This window comes from Pteropus alecto, unplaced genomic scaffold, assembly GCF_000325575.1.
Source record: "Pteropus alecto unplaced genomic scaffold, ASM32557v1 scaffold135, whole genome shotgun sequence".
NCBI classification, from domain to species: domain Eukaryota; kingdom Metazoa; phylum Chordata; class Mammalia; order Chiroptera; family Pteropodidae; genus Pteropus; species Pteropus alecto.
The window spans coordinates 3,241,050-3,263,666 of NW_006438076.1; the positions used below are offsets into that span (position 1 = coordinate 3,241,050).

Consider the following 22,617-nt stretch of genomic DNA (forward strand, 5'->3'; position numbering starts at 1 on the left):
CATTTACTGTGTGCTTAGTACTAGACATTATGCTTTTAATTAGAGTCTAATATACATTAGTACTTTTACCACTTCCTAAACAATAAAATACTTTAGAACATGTTAACTCCACTGTCTTCTCCAGTGCTTTGTTATTTTTGACATTTGTTTAATTCTACAGATATTTAAAATCTTCTAAGACATTACAATTATTGTTTTTTGCAGTCAGCATTTATTCAGAATTTCTGACATTGCCTTTTTTGTTGCTACTCATTTCTTTCTGAGTTTCCTTCTCTCTGCTGCTACTCATTTTCCTTCCACTTGAACTCTCTTTAGCATTTCCTGTAGTACAGCTCTTAGGGTGACAAGTTCTCTCAGGTTTTGGCCTGAAAATCTTCAATTCATCTTCCTTTTCGAAGGATATTTATTACTATTTATTGAATCTTAGGTTGGCAGTTACTTTTTGTACTTTCAAAATGTTGTTCCATTATTTTATTACTTCCATTATACCTTCTCTCTGGAGTCTCAACCACTCAGTTGTTTTGGTAGCTCTCTGGTGACTTCAACAGATTTAAAATAAAATTTCTCCTTTTTAGTTGTTCTCGACAGGAGAGTTTTTCTCTCCTGTTGACAAATCATTTGTATGGTTCTCTTTTAAGGTAAAAATGTCTTTTTCTTTTGGCTGTTTTTATGATTTTCACTTTTATTTTGTTTCCAGCAGGTTAATTATTCAAATTCAAAAGTGTAACTTTCTTTATATTTTTTCTACTCAGGGTTCATAGAACTTCTTAAATATGTGTGGCTTCTGTTTGATCAGTTTTAGAAAATTCTTAGCCTTTATGTCTCCCAATATGGCTTCTGTCCCATTCTCTTTTCCCTCCTTCAGAGAGACTCCAATTATACATATTTTTGAGTTTTTTGCTATGCTTCATATGTCTCTTAGCTTTTTTCTACATTTTTCATCCTTTTGACTCTGCTTCGGCTAAATACCGTGCAGTGACATCTGCCCATTTGTGCTCAATTTGCCCTTAACCCCACATACCAAGTCCTTAATTCCAGTTATTCTACTTTTTAATGTAGAAATTCCAAATTACTATTATTAGATTCTAATTCTCTGTTAAAATTCTTCATCTTGCCATTGCTTTCTTGAATATATTCATTTAGTTCTTTTAAAGCCTGTATCTCCTAACTCAATATCTATATCACTAGTTTTTCTCTTGTTCCTATAAACTGATATGCCTGGTAATTTTTTCTTGAATTCTGGATATTGTATATAAAAATTCATAGGGGCTCTGGAAGATGTTTTCTTCCCCTAGAAAGAATTTACTTTGGCTTTTGGAAAGCAGTTAGGTAAGGGGCAGATCACTTTAACCCAGCTAGGAATCGAATTAATTTAATGCTGAATTTTGATCTTTGTAAAAGCCTGTCTATTCCTGTATCTTTATAACGTAACCCTTCAAGGATCCTAATTTAAAAAGCCTTGGGTATTTACTGGTTCTGTATTCCAATTTCTCTCTTCCCAGCCCCATGAAACTGCCAAAAGCTCTGCTCACCTTCTCACCTACCACTTTTCTGCTGGGCGTCAGTGTTTCATCCTGCACTGAATTGGGCAGATGCCTCAAGAAGAAAAATGTGCTGAAACCCAGAGTCAAATTTACCTCCTCTCTAGAATCTCAATCATTCAATTCTTTTGGTAGCTCTCTGGTAACTTCAACAGATTTAAAATAAAATTTCTCATTTTTAGTTCTTGGCAGGAGAGTTGTTCTCAAACAGACTAATCAGTTACAGCCAGAAGCCAAGAATTTAATTTTTAAGAATTATTTCCCAGAAATCATGGTAGTCATATAGAGTCTCCTGACCAGAGATATTTCTGGTTTTATAAAATCAGAATCCTTCTTATTCTCTAATTCCATAATTGCTATGTAGTATAATTTTCTCGATTATGAAACAGTTGAGTCTGAAATAGAATATACACCAGTCTCTACTTGGTAATGTGAGAAGCCACACATCTCTAACCCATCTCCAAGTTGAGTGCTCCCAGTGCCTTTTGTATCTTCTTATATAACACTTACTACATTATAATGTAACCATTTGTTTATTTCTCCATCTCCTCTGTTAGACTGGGAGCTGGAACTCTGCTGTATTAACCTTTATATTTTCTGTATCTACCATAGTGTCTAACATTTAGAAGATATTCAGCAAGTGCTTTTAGAATAAAGAGCTCTTCTGGATAAGATTATTTATATAGATGGATAATACCTTTTAAATTCTCATTAGCAGTAGTTTGAATTCAGAAAGGTTTTTTCCACCCTCACTTTGCCCACATTTTGGATGAATACCCTGTTTAAAGTCTGTGTATTCCCATGAATTGAAAGCATTCAGGGGGATTTGGGGGTTCTCAGTATTGAGATAATAGAAGAGACTAATGATAAAGTACAACAAAGGAAGAGAATGATAACCCTGGATAGCATGGACATTTTTAAATAGCTGTCAGGTGATAAGTGCTCACACTTGCCAGCATCCCAGATCTCTGAATTTAAAGTTCAGGGTTGTATCAGATGTACAGCAGAACAAATAAGGGATGTAGTACCCCCTGGAATCGTGATCCATCCAGCCCAGTGTTCTGATTCTGGCCCCAACAAACTTTCTTCTATACCAGTGCTGCTCTCACTTTTTATTGGCTAAAGACATGCATGGGAACACTTAAGTTTTATTTGAATCAGTATATATTTTTTGCTATATTATTAAAAGTTAAAATTATAGTGCTGTTAGATAATACTGTACTCAAATTATTCTGTACAAGTACCTGACCTACTTTGCTTTTGTTCCAGATGACTGGTATCTGAATTCTACTAAGTGTATAGTGAGTATATTTTTCTATTCGAAATTAAAGTTGGACTTATTTAAATTAAGGATTTGGTTTACTGATAGATATTTCCTTCTTCTTCAGGTTCGGATCCTTCTTCATGCTTATCATTTGGCATTTTCAATAACTTGAACCAACAGAGCCATTAGTAACAGTTACATGGACTTCCTTTTACTGATTTTCATATGCCCCAGAAATATACCATCCCATGTTTAAAGGATAGGAATCCAAAGAATTCTTATCTTTATTCCCTAACATCGCTTACCTACAACACATTATCGGTCAATTTTATGTGATTCCTACCTAACATGCCAAAATCAAAGTTAAATGAAATGTTTTCTTTAAACTTTTCTTACTCCCGATTTTAGAAATAAAAAAATATATTTATTTCTGAGATTCCAGCTTCTGTTAATGGTGGAATAGCTTGATCATCTATAGGCAATAATGAGAAATGTGGACAATTTGAAAGTATTGGAGAGTAACCAGAAGTGGGTAGAAACTGAAGAAGCCTAACCTTGAAAGACAATGAATGACATTTAATGAGTTTTTCTGAGGGTATTCTTCTATCTTGCCAGAGACCCAAACAGAAGGTGTCAAACAATGGAGTTCAAGGCCAACAGAACTAAAAACTTAGAGGGAAAAATCCTCCCCCTCCCCCACCCCCAAATACTATATGTGAAGAAATAGGAAAATGTGAGACTTCTTCAAGGGGAAAAAAGTCAATAGAAACAGACCCTGAGATGACCCAGATGTCACAACTAGCAGACAGTGACTTTAGAGCAGCTGTTAAAAACATAGTCAAGGACTTAAAGGAAGATATACAGAAAACGAATTCATATTTGGGGAATTTGAGCTGAGAAATAGAAAATATAAAGAATGAACCTATGGAAATTCCAAAGCTGGAGAATTTGCTGGACGAAGGCTTAACATCAGATTGGTGACAACAGAAGAAAGAGTCATTGAACTTAGAAGATCAATAGAAATAATCTAATCTGAACAACACAAAGAAAAACAATTAAAACATATATCTCAGGTGAAGGTAGGAAATAAAAATATGACAGAATTGAAGTGAATGCTCAGTGCTAATTATAGCATTCAATTCTGCAAAGAAAAATTATTAAAAAATAAAACATGGATTTTGAATATCTAATCCTTATAGTGTTTCTTCAAGGGTGAGAAGGAACCTATTATGTAGTTTCAAAGGATCATGTTTTTCTTGGTTTTCATAAGGTCATTTCTCTTATGTGGACATCAGTTTCTTAGCTTTGTGTCCTTTTTTATTTTCTCATTTCTTCTAGCGGCCAATGGCCTTTTCCTTCTGTGTGCTGTATTTAGGAGCCAGTTAATTATGAAATAGGAGACAGTTTTCAACAGTGGACTAAGGCAAAGGAAACATGTGGGATAGGTCATCATTGAAGGTTCCATTCTTAAATGGTTTGCCTTTTGATGTATTCTCGTGTTGTATTTTACATTGACTATAATTTTTGAGTTCTTGATATATCAAATCATAGTAAAGCATTTAATTATTTCTAAGCAACAGTCTCTCTTAAGAATCTATGGATACAAAATACCAAATGATATTTCAAAATAAATGTTTTTTAATTACTGATCCCTCTAGACAAAATTCTGTTTCTTTTGGCTTACATTTTGTAGGTGTTTCACCAAAACGAATGGCACTTTCAGCAGTACCCCACTTCCTGTGGTTCCAGTGATAGCACCTTATCCTCAGGATGGTTTGGAAATGAAGACCCTCAGTCACCTGAAGATGTCTATGTGTCTGGCTTCCACAGCCCCCAGCTGTGGCCAGTCACCTGAGGAGAGCATCAAGGATGATGTGGCACTAAGACCTGCTCAGCATACTTGCTGTCAGGATCATAGGAACGAGAGCAACTCTGATTCCACAGAAGATGCAGCGGAGTTCAACAGAGGTACAGGCAGACATTATAAAACTTAAGTTTCGAGATAGTCTTCAGTTAGTTCAAGATAAGGGAAGATGATGTAGATGTGTTCTGTGATCGATCGACTCTCCTATTTCTTAAGAGAGTAGGTGGGGTGTTAGATACTTCAATACAAATTCACTAGGTAAAGGATTCTTTGGAATTTTATTATTCATTTACTTCATCTCAGGCCATTAATTCCATTTCATTTGGAAAATAAATCCAAATAGGCTTTGATTCAGTTTGTACCTGGACAGTAGACTTGCTGGAAGAATGCATTTTGGGGTGGTCATGGGGCCTCTTTTTCATTTGAGTTGATTCTTGAGTTGTAGCCTTTCTTTAAGGTGGTTATTTGGGGGCTTTCAAGGAGCTTGCTTTAACCCTCAGATGAATTGCATAACTGTTCATGAGAGTTCAACTTTATTCTAAACCTTTTATAGCTAGTGCCACCCTCAGATTCACACTAAACATAATTGGGCTCTACTTTTACTCGTTAGTCTTTCTTTATTGCTCAAAGTAATGTTTTTAGACTGCTTTGTAATAATCAGCCTTTATCACTTCATAATGCTTCCAAACCTTTTGTGTTTTTCAGAAGACAGCTGTGTCCATTCCGAAACAGAGAACAAAAATTTAAGTTGGAATCCTCTTATTTTGCCATCTGTTTCAGAGGACTGTACTGAAAAGACAATATGGTCTCCTCCTGGCATTCCTTTAGACAGCCCTTCAGGAGTCCTTCAACAACCCCAGGAAACCTGAGAATGTGCATGTGACAAGAAACCTGAGAATGTGCATGTGACCAGCCACGTTCCCAGTTCAAGCCAGTAACTGTACGAAACAGGCTTGGGGATAGACTGAAAGATGTTAATTCAAATCAGAGAATATCTTTATTTATTTTTGTAGTAGTAATGTCATGTGAATGTATCTTACAATGTGTGCCCTTTTATATTATTTATGCCTTAAATTTTTCTCTCCCTTTTCCTTCCTCCCGCCTAGGTAGGAAACCTAGTTTTACATAGTTTTCAATCATCTGAGAGAAGTGGAGTCATTCCACGTTTTCCAAGAATCTCAGTGACAATAAGAGCTCCTCCTGCAAGGACCCAGCCTGTTGGCTGATCCAGCTAAGAGGGAATTGCTCGGGCCGTTTGAAGTTTTCAGTTGGAAAGCTGTCTTTCAATGTCGTGTTATCAGACTTTCTGAGAACATTTTGGAATCAACCACAGTTGTACCCTGCTGTTCATAATAGCAGATCTCTTATGAATTTCATTAGTGCCTTCCACAAAAGTGATAGCTGACCTGTTGACTATCTGCATGTGGGCACAAGTTATTTTCAGTTTTCTAGGCACTAATCATGCACAGTGTCATGAATATGGTTAAGGTTAAGGTCTAGTTGGGTTACTGCAGCCTGCAGAAAGGGAACCAAGGCCAGAGAGAAGAATGCCTTCACGTCCTACTGCTTTACAATCGCATTTCTTTGTGAAATGGTCACCATGGGCCTCTTTGGGACTGTTTCTAAGAGATAGGAACAAAATACAACTTTGAAGGGGTACTTGAAGAGAAAGATTCACATTTTAAGAAGAAAGGGGAGGGTTTCAAGGGAACCCATCTTGGCAGAAGCTCTCCCATTTCTATAGGATTGTGGTCGTGGTGCCACGGCACCCAAAAATTGTCATTTTCTAACTTCCAACATGGGCAATACCTGGAAAACGTGTTGGACAAGACTTAATTTGGAGGGAAAGGGGGATATGGTTTGAAATTTCCTGACTTTTTTTCGGAATGTCGTCATTGTAAACAGGCAGAGCTCATAAATCACAGTTACTGCTGCCTCCGAGTGACAGGGTATTTGCAGCTGCCGTTAGAAGGCTTTTCTTCTCTACATCTAAAAAAACAAAAACAAACCTTCAAAACACCATAAGTATGTTTAATAGCTTGAGTCCAACTGCAGTGGGTCACCGCCCCTTTTGGGATCGTGCGTCCCTTTTGGGGAAGAAAGTGAAAACGCTTCTCTGGAAGCCCAGTAGTTCCAGCGTAAATGAAAAAATTTTACCGTTTCCTAGAAATTGCCGTGAAATAGACTAGAATACTATGTTAATCAATTTTCTATATAAGTGCGTCAGTATTCCCTTGCATATGTCTATATATTTTATACATAGAACTGTTAGTGAAATGTGCTGTTGAAGCTGAGTCACTATGCCAGAATTCCTTCAAGTAGAATGTAGTGGATATAATTTCGGGTCAAGTGTTAGGGATGCTATAGAATCAAGTTCTCCATTCCAGGTGTCCGTGCCTGTACTATACTGGATTTATTCTTCATGTTACATAGATGCAATTAGCTTTTGAGGGGGATAGCTTTATCCCTGACTTCTGTGACTAGCAAAGGACTAAGTCCCAGTACACAGAATATGAAAATGTACCCTGTGTTGGCCAATCAAGTTACAGCAATGCTGTCACAAAGCGAGTTTTAGAAAACTGGGGAATAAATGTTCATAGGCAGTCATTTTGATTCAGGAAACAGGTATATTAGCATGAGCCTTAGGTCATAAACTGCTTTTAAAGATGGAGTTTCAATATGAGATTTGTCCACCGGGAAGAGAACACGACTTTACCTTTAGGGCAATCTCATTGTGGACTGCTTTATTTATATTATTAGTAACGCTGTTTTAAGTGTTATCCCTTTTATTGTATTTTATTTATAAAAAATGCCTTTATATATTGAGATATATAAATATAAATATAACTATATATAACTGTCTTTATGTTTAGGAGTTATGAGTTCTCCCTAGCCATGAGGCGTTCTGAAGTTTCCTGCCCTGCACAGTCACCAAAACCAGTCCTGCCTAATGTCACTTCACCAGGAGGTCTGGGGACACAGTATATTTCATTGCAGGAGATATCACTCACATTTGTGGAGTAACTGTTGTGTACCAGGCACTGTGTTTGGAGCTTGTTACTGCTATCTCATTAACCCACACAGCAAACCCACAAAGTAGGTGTTGACGTCCCCAAGTCTCACAGTGAGCTGCAGAGCCTGAATTTGAACTCAGTTGATGTGGAGCTGTAATCCGAGCTCCTTCCATTTTTCCATGCTGCTTTCCAAAAACATTGTGGTTCACTCTTTTAATGGAACCGGTCCAGTTCTGCATGCTCCAGTCCGCCCCTGCTGCTAGATTCCTCTGCCACTCTTAACTCTACAACTAGAGAAGCTGCCCTCAGTCCCGTGTGGCAGAGCCCTGTGCTTATTCCTTAGTCTTCTTGGAGTCCACGTTTCTCTCTGTGAACCCCTCACCACCCCCTGCCCCCCAGAATCTGATCTTAACTCAGTTTAGTGATACTGTAGTTGGTCAGGCCTCTTTATATTCCTTTTCATATTCCTTAGAATGCTCCATGATTCTTTGTTTTAGCATTAAACTTCCCCACTTCTGTTCTATCACTTCGCTATCTCCTTTTTTTTCTTCTTTCGGTTATGCACTGGTAGTCTGGTGACAGGTGATGGTCTGGTGGTGTACAGGATTTAACATTGTAAGTTAAATTGCAGTGCTTTAAACCTTTCGAAGTGGTCTTTTAAAAAGCATTTCTTCCTTGGTTTTGTTTTTGTCAAATGAGTCCGCGAAGACCAGTACATCCATATTAAGCCGATCGTGTCACAAATCTCATTTCAGCTACAGTACTGCCAAGAAGTTAACTTTACAATTGAATTTCACCTGTGTTGCTCTCTTTTCAAGCAATGACTTTGAGATGCATGTTTTGTATTATATTGAAAAGTATGTTTTATTTGCCTGAAAGTTGTAATAATAGTATGTTTGAAACTGTACATATTTTAAATGATGTAGCTTTGCCAGGTTTTCTTTGGTTGATACGATTTTGTATTAAAAGAGAATGCTGCTTCCATGTAGAGTGGCAGTGAAGATGGGGTGCCCAGATGCTCCCTGTTTGTATAAAGCTGCTTATAGCTTGTGACTAGGGTGGGTATGTGTCTTATGTCTTACTCTGAAATGTTTTGGAACCTCCACCCTGCCCTTCCCTGAATCCTCACCCCCACCTCCCGTGCATATCCAAGAGCCAAATGAGTCAATTCCTTCTGTTCTGACTCCAGAGATCCAGACCCTGGTGGAACAGGATCTAGGACAAGTGTTTTATGGGAAGGCCAGGGAAATACCTGAGCCACAGAGCTGCGTTGAAGCAGGCAGATCCCCTTAGGGGAGCTCAGCATTTCATTGGAAGGAAGCGAGGAGCATGAGGAGAAAGGGGACGAGTGGTCCCTCCTTGCACATCATCTGTTTTTTACCATCAACCTAGAGCAGCATCTGTATGAGCTCCAGAGTAGAATTTAGCCTCTTCAGGAAGCAGCTTTGTTTCACTGCCCTAAAAGATCAAAGCAGCTGGACGACTTTGACCAGAAAGCCACTGGGGTCTTTTGATTGGGTGGGGCCTTGTTATATTTTATTCCTCATATTTAAATAAGACTTCCTCAAGCCTTAGCCCCAGTCCTGAGGGCTCTGAGGGAACTCGAAACTCCTTTTCTAATAAAGTCTAATCTGTGAGAACCTAAGAAGCAACTTCAGTTTCTGTCAGTTTTCTGTCTCCTTTCAGGCGCCACTTTTCGTATTCCTGGCAAGACCATCCCTTGGCTCTCTTGCTGTTTCTTCTCCTCTGAGTCCCCTGCGGAGCCAGCCCTGAGTCCTAACCTTTCTAGTCAGTTGGAACAAGCATTCGTTTGTGTTTCACCCAAATTTCAGACCCACGCACACTTGGAGCCAGTGAGTCATACTGGCAGCTGACAGAGTATGACTTTGGAATAGCCCGGTCTCCCCTGTCGGCCAGCTCCACAAGGCCTGGTGGCAGAAAACTGCATCTGCAATACTTCTGCTTTATCTTGTTGTCGCAGACTCCCGGAGTCTAGCGACTATCCCTTTGACCACTGCAGACTCAGTGATATCCCTACGCCAAAAGTAGAAGACAAAGCCCTGGGATTGGCACCTGGCTCTGCCACCAGCCCTGATTAAGCTGGTCCTATAATAGTAAAGTATGTGTCCTTCGGGAAGGAATTTGAGACGTGGAAAGTAAAGGACTAGAAGACCGTGTCTCTTCCTGCAGTCGAATGAAGGGAACACGTACCTACATACCTTGCTTCCCATCTCCTAGCTTCCTCCCAGTAGGAGAACCTGGGGCCCACCTGAACCTTGGGATCAGCCCCTCCCCGTGGGAGTTGCAATCAGAATGACCCTCTACTATTGAGAGCATCAAGTATGGTTTATTTAGGAATTATTCAATTCATGGACTTTGCTGGAAGCCGCTAGCTTGCTCATACGGGACTAGGCACTGTTCCCAACACCATCATTCTCACCGGCCGTCGGATACCCAGCTGCTCTTTTCTCCAAACGTGTGTCTTCCTTGTCCTTCCACTTCTATCTTCTACAAGCTGGGCCAGGACTTCTCTTGTAACCCAGCCATTTAGAAGCACCGCAGCTGAGCTTTGCACTGGTCGTGAAGGCTGGATGGGGAGTGGGGAGTGGGGAGTGGGGAGTCGGTGTCTTTGCTACCTTGGTTTTAAGACCAGGTGTGATAGAGGGGATCTTTCCACCCCAACCTGTCTCCCTAAGCATATTTGTACCTTTCTCTTGAGGCTTCACGGTGTTGCAGTCACTGTGATGGTGACATTTACCGGTGTATCTGGGGATTCCTGTGCAGGGTCTGAACCTGGGATGGTGGATGGTGTTTCAATGCCTAAAAGAATAGACGTGAACAAAGGAGAGACACTTTGGGGGTGTCCCACACTCTGCTTAGAGGACAAGAGAGACTGAGCATTGTGCATAAAACTCAGGACTGCTCTCCTTATCTTTGGGAAAAAAATTGTGCCTACCTGCCTGTGCCCCACAGCCTTCCATTGACCCCCTATGTTGATGACTTTGCTCCCTGAGGGGAAAGTGGGAGGGTAAAGTTAATGACAACCCAGCTTTCCCCAGCCTTCCTTCCCAGTTAGAGGAGAATCCTAACCCCCACAGTGATGGGTGCCATACTCACATGGGAGCAAGCAACCGACCAAGGCCTGTAAAAAGCAAAGGAAAAGGTACGTTACTTGAGCAACCCAGCCTAGGTGGAAAGAGAATACCCCTCCCTTGCCTGTTAGCTCTGTATGGGAGACTACAGACCCGGAAGGAGATGGCCCCAGATTCCTGAGGTCGGGGTTGGAGCCCCAAGGGACCTCTGTCACTGGGGAAGAGGTCACATGCAGAAAAGCCCAAATTTCTTTACCCCAGGGGTGGGGGATCTGGACCTCCCTCAGGTAGGTGTAGACCTGACCACCTTATGGGATCAAGAAACCCTGTCTTCAGCTTCCCACTCACGAGGGAACGTCTCTGGGTGCCGAGCAGCGTACTGGAACACCAGCAAAGAGGCCACTGCTGCCACCACCATTCCTGTGCCCGCTGCACCCAGCACTGCCGGATAGGCGCTGATGGGGGGCTCCGCTAGGAAGGGAGAGCGCTGGTTGCATGGGTGGGTTTAGAGCCATGGCTGAACTCGGCAGCTGTGGCTTATAGGGTACTGAGCCGGCAATGCTCTCCCCTCCCCCTGTGGTGGGTGATCAGGAGCAATGCCGGACCCAAGAATCTGGAGACCAGGTCTCTCCCAAAGAAAGAGGTGCTCTGTGAGCCTGGTGCTCCTGAAGTCCCCAGCTATTTCTGGCACAGAAGTCAGCAGGCCAGTTATCTTGTGCTCCAGGAGGTGAGACCGAGGCACAGAGTTGGACCCCTATCCTTATTTAATTTCCCCCTTCCCTATTTCTTCTGATTCAAGCTTAACTATGTGGCTCCTACACCTGGGCCTGAGGCCTCCGGGGCCTCCCAGGGAGGGATGGGAAAGAGCAGTGGAGAGTATCTGAGGAAAGGGTGGGGAAGAGGGTAGAGATGGGGATGGAGGAATTCAGTAGGAAGAGAGCAAAGGAATGGAGTAGGGGCTACCCCATGAGGTGGAAGATGAACCAGAACTCAGGTTTGGAGAAAAAATGGCGAGCCTCGCCGTGGAGCTAGTCCCAGCACCTGGCGTCTTCACTTCAGAGGGATGTCCCGTTGTGTGGTGATTCAGAGCCAGGACTCGGAAGGCATACAGGACCCCTGGGTCCAAGCCCCCCAGCCGCCGGGTCCTGCTCTCCGGCTCGATGTCACCAGCTGCTGTCTCCCAAGCCCCAGCTCCTGGGCCTGGCACACTGGCCCTCCGTTGCACCAAGAAGCCTGTCAAGTTCCCGGGGCCTTTGATGGCCCAGTGCAGCTGCACCTCTCTCCGGTGTCTCCCGTAGGTCAGGCGGCTGATGGTGACGTTGGGAGGAGCTGGATACCCTGGGGTGAGGGCAGGGACACATAGAGCACATGTACCCCCACAAGCACGTGTGCATGTGTGCTTCTGCGCCCATGTTTGTTCCCGTTTTGTTGAGAGACAGCTGGTGGAGTGAAGAAGGCCCCAGACTGAGGTGTGTAAACTTGACCAGTTCTGTGTAGTTTTGGTCTGTGTCACCCTAGACTTGCACTTCTAGGCCTCAGTTTCCTTGTCTATCAACGGAGGAAAAGGAGATTATTCTGACCACACAGAGTCCTATTTGCCTGTATGCAGGAGTGCACGCACTTCACATTACTGTCCCTTTAAGGGCCGATCTGCCTGAGGGAACTAAAGTGTCCGAAGCAGGGAATTCCAGTGTCTCTCACTTACAGGGCTCTGGCTGGAGGGTTCCCAGGCCCCTCACCACATAAACGTACCCTCCCGCCCCCTACTCACTCAGGACCTCCAGCAAGACGCTCTGACTGCTGTTGCCCAAGGCGTTGTGAGCCACACACTGGTAGGTGCCACTGTGGTGAGCTGGGTTGGCCCCCCGGATACCAAGGCGGAGCTGGGATCCTTCAGGGTGCAGCATGAATCTGGAAGTGCCTGGTTCCACTGGCCGACGCTGGGGTCCCAGCCAGAGAAGCTGGGCAGGTGGCATGCCCCCCAGAAGGGCACACTCCAGCCAGGCCTCTTCCCCCTCCAGCACCGACACCTGGGGCTCAGCCACTGCCAGCTGTGGGGCTTCTGAGGAGACAGAGAGCAAGGCTGGGATATGTCCACTGTGCCTGAGCTAGCGAGAAGGCTTGGGGGTAGGGTGCTGGCCAGCGGTAGAGGGGAGGAGAAAGAGAGAGGATGGGGCCTGTGGAGTTGACGGTGAAGCTTGTCTTGGGCCAGTCTGCCGCCTCGTTCTGGCTTCCATCCTATGGCAGATTCCTATCACAATCTGCTCCAAAGTTTAATGATAATAGCAGTGTTTCTCCATGCTTTTCTCCACCTAACCCCAGGCTCAGCTCCTGCAAGTGGGCCCCTGCCTTACCCATCTCGGCGTTAAGCCCCTCCTCCCTCCCAGCACCTGGCCCATGGCCTCCTCTCTTCTAGCGCCCACCACCCTAGCACAGGGCCGGGCCCATAGAAGGCGATCAGTTTTGTGGGCTGACTCCTAAAAACCCAGTTTCAGGTGTCGATGAACCTCCTGTGATGGGATTTCCAGCTCTGAGCCTGAGGAATCAGGGAGAGAAATGTTTTGGGTTGAGACTTTCTTAAGCCCCTAAAAACATGCCAGTCACCAAGGCTTGGAGACCAAGATAAAACTCATCTTGTGAGAATTGTCATATATGACTGCTCCTCTACTTGGTTTTCTCTTATTTTTTAATTTCAATATTTAATTCTTTTTCTTGAGTTGCCAATAAGTGGGACTGGCAGGGCCAGATGAAGACAGAGAAAGAAACCAGACCAAAAACAACTAGAGAGAGTAAGAGATGTAGAGACCACGGACACCTGAAACATTAATTCAAGTCGGGAATGTAATCAGGCATTTCTCATGCAAATCGGTGTGGATGGGGCAGACAGCGAGCGGCACCCCTCACTGGCTAGGTGGGTGTAGCCTCCAGCCACACGTGACTATGAGCACCTGAAGTGTGGCCGGTCCCCCCTGAGATGTGTTATAACTGCAAATACACACCCCAAAGTTTGAAGATAGCAGAAACAGAACAGTGTAAAATATCTCATTAATAATTTTCTACTGCACATTGAAATGGTCATATATTGGATATATTGAGTTGAATAAAATGTCACCTCTTTTTGCTTTTTTAAAAATGTGGCTGCTAGAAAATGTTCAATTATACATGTGGCTCACATTATAATTTTATGGGCCAACACGGACCTCTAGACTGACTAAACCCCCTGATTTTATGGGTCAAAAAAGCTTGAGGCCCTGGGAGGTGAAGTGACACAGTCACCTGACTCACTTTGCATTCCAGCACAGCCACACCCCAGAGCCCCTCGTCCCAATTCCAAAGGGCTGCTCCTCCTCCCCCAGCCCCAGAACCCTGTCACCAGCTCCCACTTACCCAGCTGGAGCCGACAGGAGGGGTCAGGGACCCTGAGTGGGTGAGTGCCCCTGCAGGTGAACTCTTGGCCAGCCAGATCTTCCTGGGCCTGCAGGAGGTGGACTGCCAGCGAGGAGGTGCTGCCGCCCAGGGGCTGCTGCTGTCCATCTAGCCAGCTCAGCAGGGCGGGGGGCTCACCTCCAGGCCACTCACAGTTCAGCATGATGAACTGGTCTCCAGCTGTGGCCATAGTCCAGCAGGCAGGGCTCCAGAGGGGTTCCCCTGGGTAGGGAATAAACGGCTCAGAATGACCCTACAGGGAGAGGAAGGGTCCAGCAGGCCTAGTCCATCCCTCCCTCCTTCATTTATTGCTTCGTTCACCCATTTCTCCATTTACTCAGTCACTCATTATTTGTTCATTCATCATTTATTGAGAACAGACGCTAAGCAAACAATTACAACATAATTTGGCGAGTGCTGGAGTACAGGTAGAAAGACAAACTCCCTGGGGCTTCAAAGAGGAGGACTTTGAAAACAGGATGATATTTGAACTTGGTCCTCTTACACGAGTAGGATTATTCAAGGCAGAGAGAAAGCTACACACACAGTTCAAGATCAACATGCAACAGAGAAGTAGAAGTAGAGTGTAAGGTGGATGACAGCCTGCTGCCCCTGGAGGCTGAGGGACAGTTAGGAGAGTGTCACAGGGCCCCAAGCTAGAACTAAGGACAGGCCACAGTGTGGATGGAGACTAGGGCTGTGTGAAGAGGAGGTGGGAGGTAGGGTTTGAGCGGAGAGCCGCCAACCTTCTCGTTACCTGGCAGGTCTCAGAGTTTGGGTCTGGAGCTCCACTCCAGATCCCAGGGCCCCTCCTGTCCCTCCCCGGACCACTACCTGCTCCTCTGCCCTGAGTGTCAGAGCCCTGCTATTTCCTATGTCTACTCACACAGGGTGATGCTGCAAAGGGTCGGTAGTGCCAGGACTGGGTGCTGGCCAGTGCAGGTGAAGATACTTCTGTTGGGCAGCTGGGTGGCTGTATGACTCCAGGTGACATTGCTGAAGGCAGTAGGGCCAGTTCCCTGGGGCCCTTCCCACTGCAGCTGGGCAGTCGGAAGCCCCCCAGGCCAGGAGCAGACCAAAGTCACAGCCCCAGAGGTGGGGAACACTGCACAGGAGGGCTGCCCCTCAGGGGGATCTGGGAGAGAAGTGGGTGCGGATGGAGCTGGAGCTGGCCCCACTGCCAATGCACTGCAGCCCCAAGGCTCAGCTGGGTGGGGTGGGGTGGGGATCCTGGGGGCCGAGGTGACAGGGTAAAGAAAAGAGGGGCAGGAGGGTGAGCAAGTAGACAGTGATACCTCTGAGGGGGTGGTGAACAAAAGGCTGCACTCTCGGGTCAAAAGGCAGTGACTTGGGGGTTGGTTGGGCAGGAGGTTGGAGTCCCTGGGGAATCCTTGAGGCCGCCATGGAAATCCTCCGCAGGAAAGTGTCCCCCATCTCCCACCCTCATCCTTGCCCTGGGCATATTGTCTCACTGTCCTCACTCTGTCCTCCTCTGTGCCTCAGTTCAGTCCCCAGGGCCATGGGAATAATCACTTGGGAAGGGGTGGTGGTGGTCTATATAGGGTCAGGGGCTGCCCGCCTCCCTGTCCCTTCCCATGGTTTTTTAGCTTCTCTCCTTGCTCTGCAACTCTATTGGGTCCCCCAGACCCACCTCCCACCAACTTCTGCCCCCCTCTTCACAGGGTGCCTGGAGTCTGCCAGGTCGGCGGAGGCTCCCGTGTGAGGGCCCCTCCCCACACACTCACAGTAGATGGTGAGCTGCACGGCGGTCTGCGTGCGGGTATCCAGGCGGCTGTTGTGGGCCAGGCAAATGTATAGGCCTGTGTGGGCACGGCTGGCGCTGGCGATGGTGTAGGTAGGCCCTGTATGGACCTGCGTGTGGTCCCTGAACCACGCATAGTGACTAGGGGGATTGGATGCAGCCAGGCAACTCAGGGTCACTTCTTCCTTCTCACTGGCCCAGAAACCCTCCTCAGTGAAGCCCAGTGGCTCCATGGTAATCACAGGATTGTCTGGACCATCTGGAGGGCAAGGAAGGCCTGTCACACCTCCTCAATCTTCATTCCTCATTCACTCACATAATCATCGTTGAATTTACTTACCATCCGACAACAGTGTTTTATGCACTGACTGTCAACTATTATTCTAGGCCCTCAAGGACCCCAAGGTCCAGGGGCCACAGGCACAGCCCAGTGTAGGCGATCGGGGTCTGTGGAGGTGAGCACCCAGGCCTTGGGAACCCAAGAGGGCATCTGTGACTCTGTGAGGCTTTTCCGAGGGACTGGTGAGTTGGGCTGAGGTAGGGGACAGGCAAGAATTGGCTAGGCAGAAGAAAGGTAGGGTGCTCAGCCCTACCCACAATGCCTGGCATTGAGGGGTTTCTTGGGACTGAGACGGTTAGTCCCTCTAGACTGGAGACAGGGTGGGAAGACGTCCTGAGCATGATCTTAGCAGCCAGCCCTTTTCGCTTCTTTAGGTCACTGCCTTCCCCTCTCTCCCGTGTCCCCTTTCTCCCCGACTCCCTGAAAGCACTGAATTCTCTGCCTGCTTCCACTGTGCTCTTGCGTCTTTCCCAAGAACTGCCCACCTGTCTCCTTCACAGTCCTCAGTTTACGATTCACACAAACCACCCCCGACCAGACAGACAGGACACCGTTGGGCCCTGCCACTTAAATCTTCTAGGCCAGCACTGTCCAACAGATATGTGAGCCACAGATGTTTAAAATTTCCAGTAGTCAGATACTCCAAAGTAAAAATACCCAAAGCCAATTAAGCAAAGAAAAAACAATGTTTTTTTTAATTTTAATATTTTTTATTTAACCAAGTACATCCAGAATATTATCATTTCTGTGTATAATCAATATAGAAATTATTGATGAGCTATTTTATATTATTTTTTTAGACTAAATCTTCAAAGTCCAGTGTGAGTTTTACACTCTGAGCACACTGGAGTTTGGTTCAGCCCCGTCTCAAGCGTTCAAAGCCACACGAGTGGCTTTCGTCCTGGACGGTGCCGGTCTAGTCCCTCCCTGCTTTCATCTTGCACACAAACTTCTTACTTTCAGAAATTCATTAGCTTTCTGTGTTCTCCTCTTTACAGAAATAACTATTCTGGTCTTTTGTCCACTTTTGTGTTAGCTTGCTACTCCCTCTTTACTGGCTGTGTTAGAATTGTTTGTATGTTCTGAAAATAATCCTTTGTTTACTATATACACTTTAAAGACAAGCTTCTGCTTTCTAATTTCGTGCCCTCAGGTGGGTGCCAGCCCTGACCACCCTGCCCCCACCAGTCTGACTCACAGATGACATCCAGGAAGGCTCCGTCGCTGCTTAGTCGGTTGACAGCGTTGTGGGCACTGCACACGTACCAGCCCAGGTGTGTCCGGTTGACTGGGTCCAGCTGGAACCTTCGCTCTGTGACCCCCACCAGGGCCTCCCCAGGGCCTCGGGGTGCCTGATGCTGCCAGGCAAAGATCACAGGCTCCGTGCCCTCCCGCACTGCGCATGTGGCCAGCACGGATGTCCCCTCCACTGGGGATGACTCACTCAGCCGCACCTGAGGCTTCGATACAGGCACTGGCCAGAGGTAGGAGAGGCCCTATGTTTGTTATCTCAGATGCAGGCCATGCCCAGCTGTGTCCAGCAGCCCAGCTCTTGCTAGTTGGGGGCTAGCCTGCCCACTGGGTTCCCAAATATCCCAGGTTTCCTCACCCCCCTGGAAGCAGGCTCTCTAATCGGGGCCCAACAGAGTACACTGGAAGCACATGCAAATGGATGCAAAGCAGCATGCAAAGAAGCTCGAACCGAGGTCCCTAGCTAGGCCCTCACCCAGCACAATCAGACTGAAGTGTGAGTAGGCAGTGTGCAGCTGGCCTCCGGCCCCATGCAGGGCCTGGCACAGGAAGTGGCCGCGGGCACCCTCCCGCAGCTCCCCCAGCACCAGGCTGCTGTTCCTCAGGCTCACAGTCCCCAAAGCTGAGGCTCCGGCCTCCACCTTGGACTCTGCTCCGTTGGTGACAGCCACAGGCCGGGGAATCAGGGAGCCCAGCGGAGTGAAGCTCCAGAAGACCACCAGGGGAGTGGGCTGGGAGCCACAGGCCAGCTCCACAGAGCCACCCCTCACTCCCTGGATGGACGCCGCCTCCTCATCAGGCTGCCCTGGGGACAGAGTGGCAACTAAGGACATTGGAGCTATTCTGCATTCTCCTGCTCCTTCTCCTTGCCCAGAGCCTCTGTACCTTGTTCTGCAGTCTGGGAGGGGAGGGCAGGGCAGGTTTTCGTAAGAGCAGAGGTTCCCATCTTTACGGGTCATCAGACCATCTGGGAAGCTTGATAAAAATATGGCTTGATAAAAATATGACCACCAACTCAGAATCCCCAAGGAGGTCGGCACCCAGCAATCAGTATTTTTAACAAGCATCGGCCAGATGATGCCCAGAGAGTCAGGAGAGCTACATGGCCACTGGCAATTTAGGCTGTAAGGGTTCCAGGGGGATTCCAGACCCATCGGCAAAGGGAAGGTGACACCAGCCTGCTATCGGCCCATCCAACATTTATTTATTTGTCAATTGTTTAAAAATAAAGTGCCTGCCTCATGCCAGACACCAGAGTTGCAATGACAAATGAGCCACCCTGTGGTGGCTCTCATGAAGCTTTTAGGCAACAGGGAGTCAGACGTTGGACGGTCATAATGGGGTAACAGGTGTGCTTTTCTGCTCCAGGTCTGGCATGGAACCCAGCATCGGCCCAAGCACCATGTTCTTCTCCCGTTGCAGGCAGGTTACTACAAAGTGCTGACAGCCTCAGCACATGGGGGTGGAAATAAGTGCCGCAGAAGACAACCAAGCCACAGGAGTAAGTCACACCAGCTTGCGTTTGCTGAACGCTTCCTTTGTGTGAGGCCCTGTCCCACTCTTCACAGTGTTACCTACTGACCTTAATTGTCACACTAATAACGTCCCCTGAGACTCTGAAACACAAAATCACTTTGTCCAAAACCACAGAGTCCGTGGCGGAACCGGGGTTGGAGCCTTGTTTAATTCTCAATCTGAGACACTCCCCGTTGCTATCAGCTTCTCCAGAGAGAGAAGAGGCGACAGGCATGGAGTTGGAGAGAAGGAATCAAAGGCAAGTTCTGATGTTCGATTGACCAAGAAGGAAAACCCTTAACCCAGAAAATGTTTTTTCCAGTCCCAACACCTCTCAGTGCCCTAAGACCATCGGACTTGGAGGAATCTTTTTGAAACCAGATCTGACCATGTCACTTCCGTGATTACAACCCGACAGTGACCCTCAGGATAACTCTCAGCTTTTAAGGTAATACACAGGGCTGTGTTCTGGCTCTGCCCTCCCACCTCGGACATCGTGGTCGCTGGCCAATGTCTAGCAGATGAATGTAGTTAACGGACTTCGCCAAATGGCTATGCAAGGACAAAGGAGGATCCCGTGGAAGAAAGGAAAAAAACGATGGGATGTGAGTGGGGAATGGGCCACCGTGGGTGGCGGTTTGAGTATCACTTACCTGAGGCCCCCAGATGCAGAAGGCAGAAGGGTGTCAGCAGCAGGAGACCAGGCAGTCTGCACAGGGCCCTCTGACCCACCATGGCCCCATCTCCCTGGGCGGCTGCCCGTCTGCGGTGCCCGCCTGACTCTTGAGCTGTCTCTCCCAGGGGCAAAGCCCAGTCCTGGAAGGATGGGGGTCTGGCTCAGGTTGCCAACCTCAGCCCTAATGACACTTCCCCCGCTCTCCTATTACCTGTGCTGCCTCGATTACGGGTGAATTATTTACCAGATGATTCACTCCATCCATAATGTAGAGTTGGGGAGGACAAGACCTGGCTGGGGTGGACCTAAGGAAGGACCCCCAGCTCCCTGCATGTGACAAAATTAGAGCGTCACTGAGATAGAGTTGGAAAAGGCTGCCACCTCATCAAGTCCAACCTCCAGCCCAATGTAAGACCCCTGCCCACAGCCCTTTCAGACCGCAGGGATCTTGAGGTTCAAACACACCTTGAAATGGCCTTCGTCCCTGTTTTCCTCACGATTTGGCAGAAGCTGGTAGAGCTGTGAGAAGGACTCTGGAATCAGACAGCTCCAGTTTGGGTTTAACTGACGAACTGTGAAACTTTAGGCAATTTCTGGGTCTCTTTGAACTTTAGTTTCTTCACAGACAAATGAGGATAATAATACTATGTTTCTTGTAAAAATTTTTAGGAATATTAAATGAAAAAACTTAAATTCGCATAGAGGGTCTTCTTGGGTACTAGTAATATCCTATTTCTTTTAAAAAAATTGTGTTTCAATTAGAATTGATATTCAATATTATTTTATATTAGTTTCAGGTGAGTGTTGTTCTGTTTCTTGTCTTGAGTAGGGGTAACAGTTCATTAGGCTATACATTCATTTTCTTTTAATATATTGTTACATATGCCTGATAAAATTCACATACGCGCATGTGCGCGCACGCGCACACGCACACGCACACACACGAACAGCACCAGCACGTAGCCAGTGCACCAGCATGCCTGCTCCTAGCTAGATTTGACCTACAAAGTCTGGACCCTGGAGACCAGCTTTCCTCTTTGCTCCTCACCAGGGAATGGATATGTGTCAACGTTGATGCCACCTTAAAATGCATGTTGTTTCTCTCTCTCTCTCTCTCTCTCTCTCTCTCTCTCTCTCCTCTCCCTCCCTCCTCCCCCTACTTCCTCTCAGCAAGTCCTGCTACTTCCTGCTACCCCTGCTGTCTGTCTTCGCTTTCTTCCCACGGCAGTTTGAGATGAGGCCAGAGTTCTCCTTCCATCCTCTGGTGGCAGGTTAGGGGAAGGGTGAGAATCTGGACCTCAGTGAGACAGGGATCTGATGTCTGGTGTCAGGTTCATTGGGCCTTAGCAGTGACAGAAGATGTCAGAGCTGAATGCCAGACACGCTCCTGCTGGGCCCAGGGATGCTCACCATGGCATTCTCAGCCTCTCGCTTGACCTAGGGCTGTGGACAGACCTCTGTTCCGCTCTCACTTAAGACCCTAAGGAGTTCTAGGATCCTCTGTGCTCTCCTTAGGCTCTTAAGCCCCCATTCCCTCCCAACTCAGCTTTGAGCAGAACGGCAGATGGTTCCTTGGAGTCAGACTCCCATGAAGTGGGGCTGACACACGTTCTACTGACCCTACTGGCCAGTCCATATGGCCCACTCGGTTTGATCCCCCCACCCTAAACTGATTCCGGAATGTCTTTAGAACTCCATTAGATGTTCCTTTGGGAGCAAAAACTGGGGATTTGGCATTGCTGTCTACCTCAGGATGGGCAGCAGCCCTGTCTCTAGAGCAAATGTGAGAATTCAGGAAGGCGAATCGGGAAACCTTTAAAGGATTCTCTGGCTTGCAGTGAGCGTTCGAGCTGGCCCTCAAGTTAATCCAGTCTGTGTATGGAGTTAGCCCCTCTGGCTTCTTCTTGCCAGTGGGATCACAGCAGACTCCGGAGGTGCTCCTCAGTTCACTTTCCAAAGCAGCAAGACTTTGGAAAGAGGTATGCTAGAAAGGATTCTCCAGAGAAACAGAACTGATAGGACGTATGTATATGTAGAAAGAGATGCTCATGTGCTTATGGGGGGCTGGCAAGTTCCGCGATCTGCAGTTGGCACGCTGGAGACCCAGGAAAGCTGATGGTATAAGTTCCAGTTTGAAGGCTGGCAGGCTTGAGACCCAAGAAGAGCTGATACTTCAGTTCTAGTCCAAAGGCAAGGGGACATTGATTTCCCAGCTCATAGAAGTCAGGCAGGAGATGGTCAACCTTTTTGTTCTATTCAGGCCTTCGACTGTGTGTGTGTGTGTGTGTAGGGGGCAATTTGCTTGGCTCAGTCCACCAATTCAAATGTTAGCCTCATCCAGAAACACCCTCAGAACACACCCAGAATCATGTCTGACCAAATATCTGGGCACCTGTGGCCTAGTGAAGTTGACACATAAATCAATCATGGCGGAGGTGAGCGTATCCCCAATCCTGCACCCTGGCTCCATCTGGAAAGGAAGAGGAAGCGTGACTGGAACTGGAGAACAGGCCAGGGCTCCTGTCTCCGCTGCCATGAGAGCTCAGGGCCCAGAAGAGACAAGGTGAGGGTCCCTCATTTTTGAGAGACAAGAAAGTACAGTGGTCAGAACAGAGCTTTGCCTCTTTATTACTGTGTGACCATAGCATGTTACTTATCCCCACTCAGCTTCACTTTCTTCATTTACATAATCATTTTCTTGAGAAGACTAAGTGAGGTTATGCATAGATAGCACCTGCCTATAAAATTCCTTATACCCCTTGACCTGAAGAATGTAAACAATTCATTCAACGAACATTTCTTGAGCATCTACTAAATGCAAGGCACTGTGCTGTATATGATAGGGCACCTTCTGTTCTCTTTCCTCTTTCCC

At 46.6% G+C, this 22,617-nt stretch overlaps 1 protein-coding gene across 4 annotated transcripts in view; it reads left to right on the forward strand.

Moving 5' to 3' along the window:
* Positions 1 to 9,315, forward strand: part of CDON (cell adhesion associated, oncogene regulated) — a 57,069-nt gene extending 47,754 nt beyond the window's left edge. For 3 of the 4 annotated variants that reach the window (XM_025049188.1, XM_006915201.3, XM_025049189.1), the window contains 2 exons: positions 4,499 to 4,773; positions 5,375 to 9,315. In XM_025049188.1, the coding sequence (XP_024904956.1) occupies positions 4,499 to 4,773; positions 5,375 to 5,538 (439 nt within the window). In that variant the 3' untranslated portion in view covers positions 5,539 to 9,315. Of the gene's footprint in view, positions 1 to 2,810; positions 2,843 to 2,929; positions 3,498 to 4,498; positions 4,774 to 5,374 lie in introns of those variants that run through there. The other variant, XR_003047319.1, reaches the window with a different exon arrangement.
* The last annotated feature ends 13,302 nt before the right edge of the window (positions 9,316 to 22,617 follow it).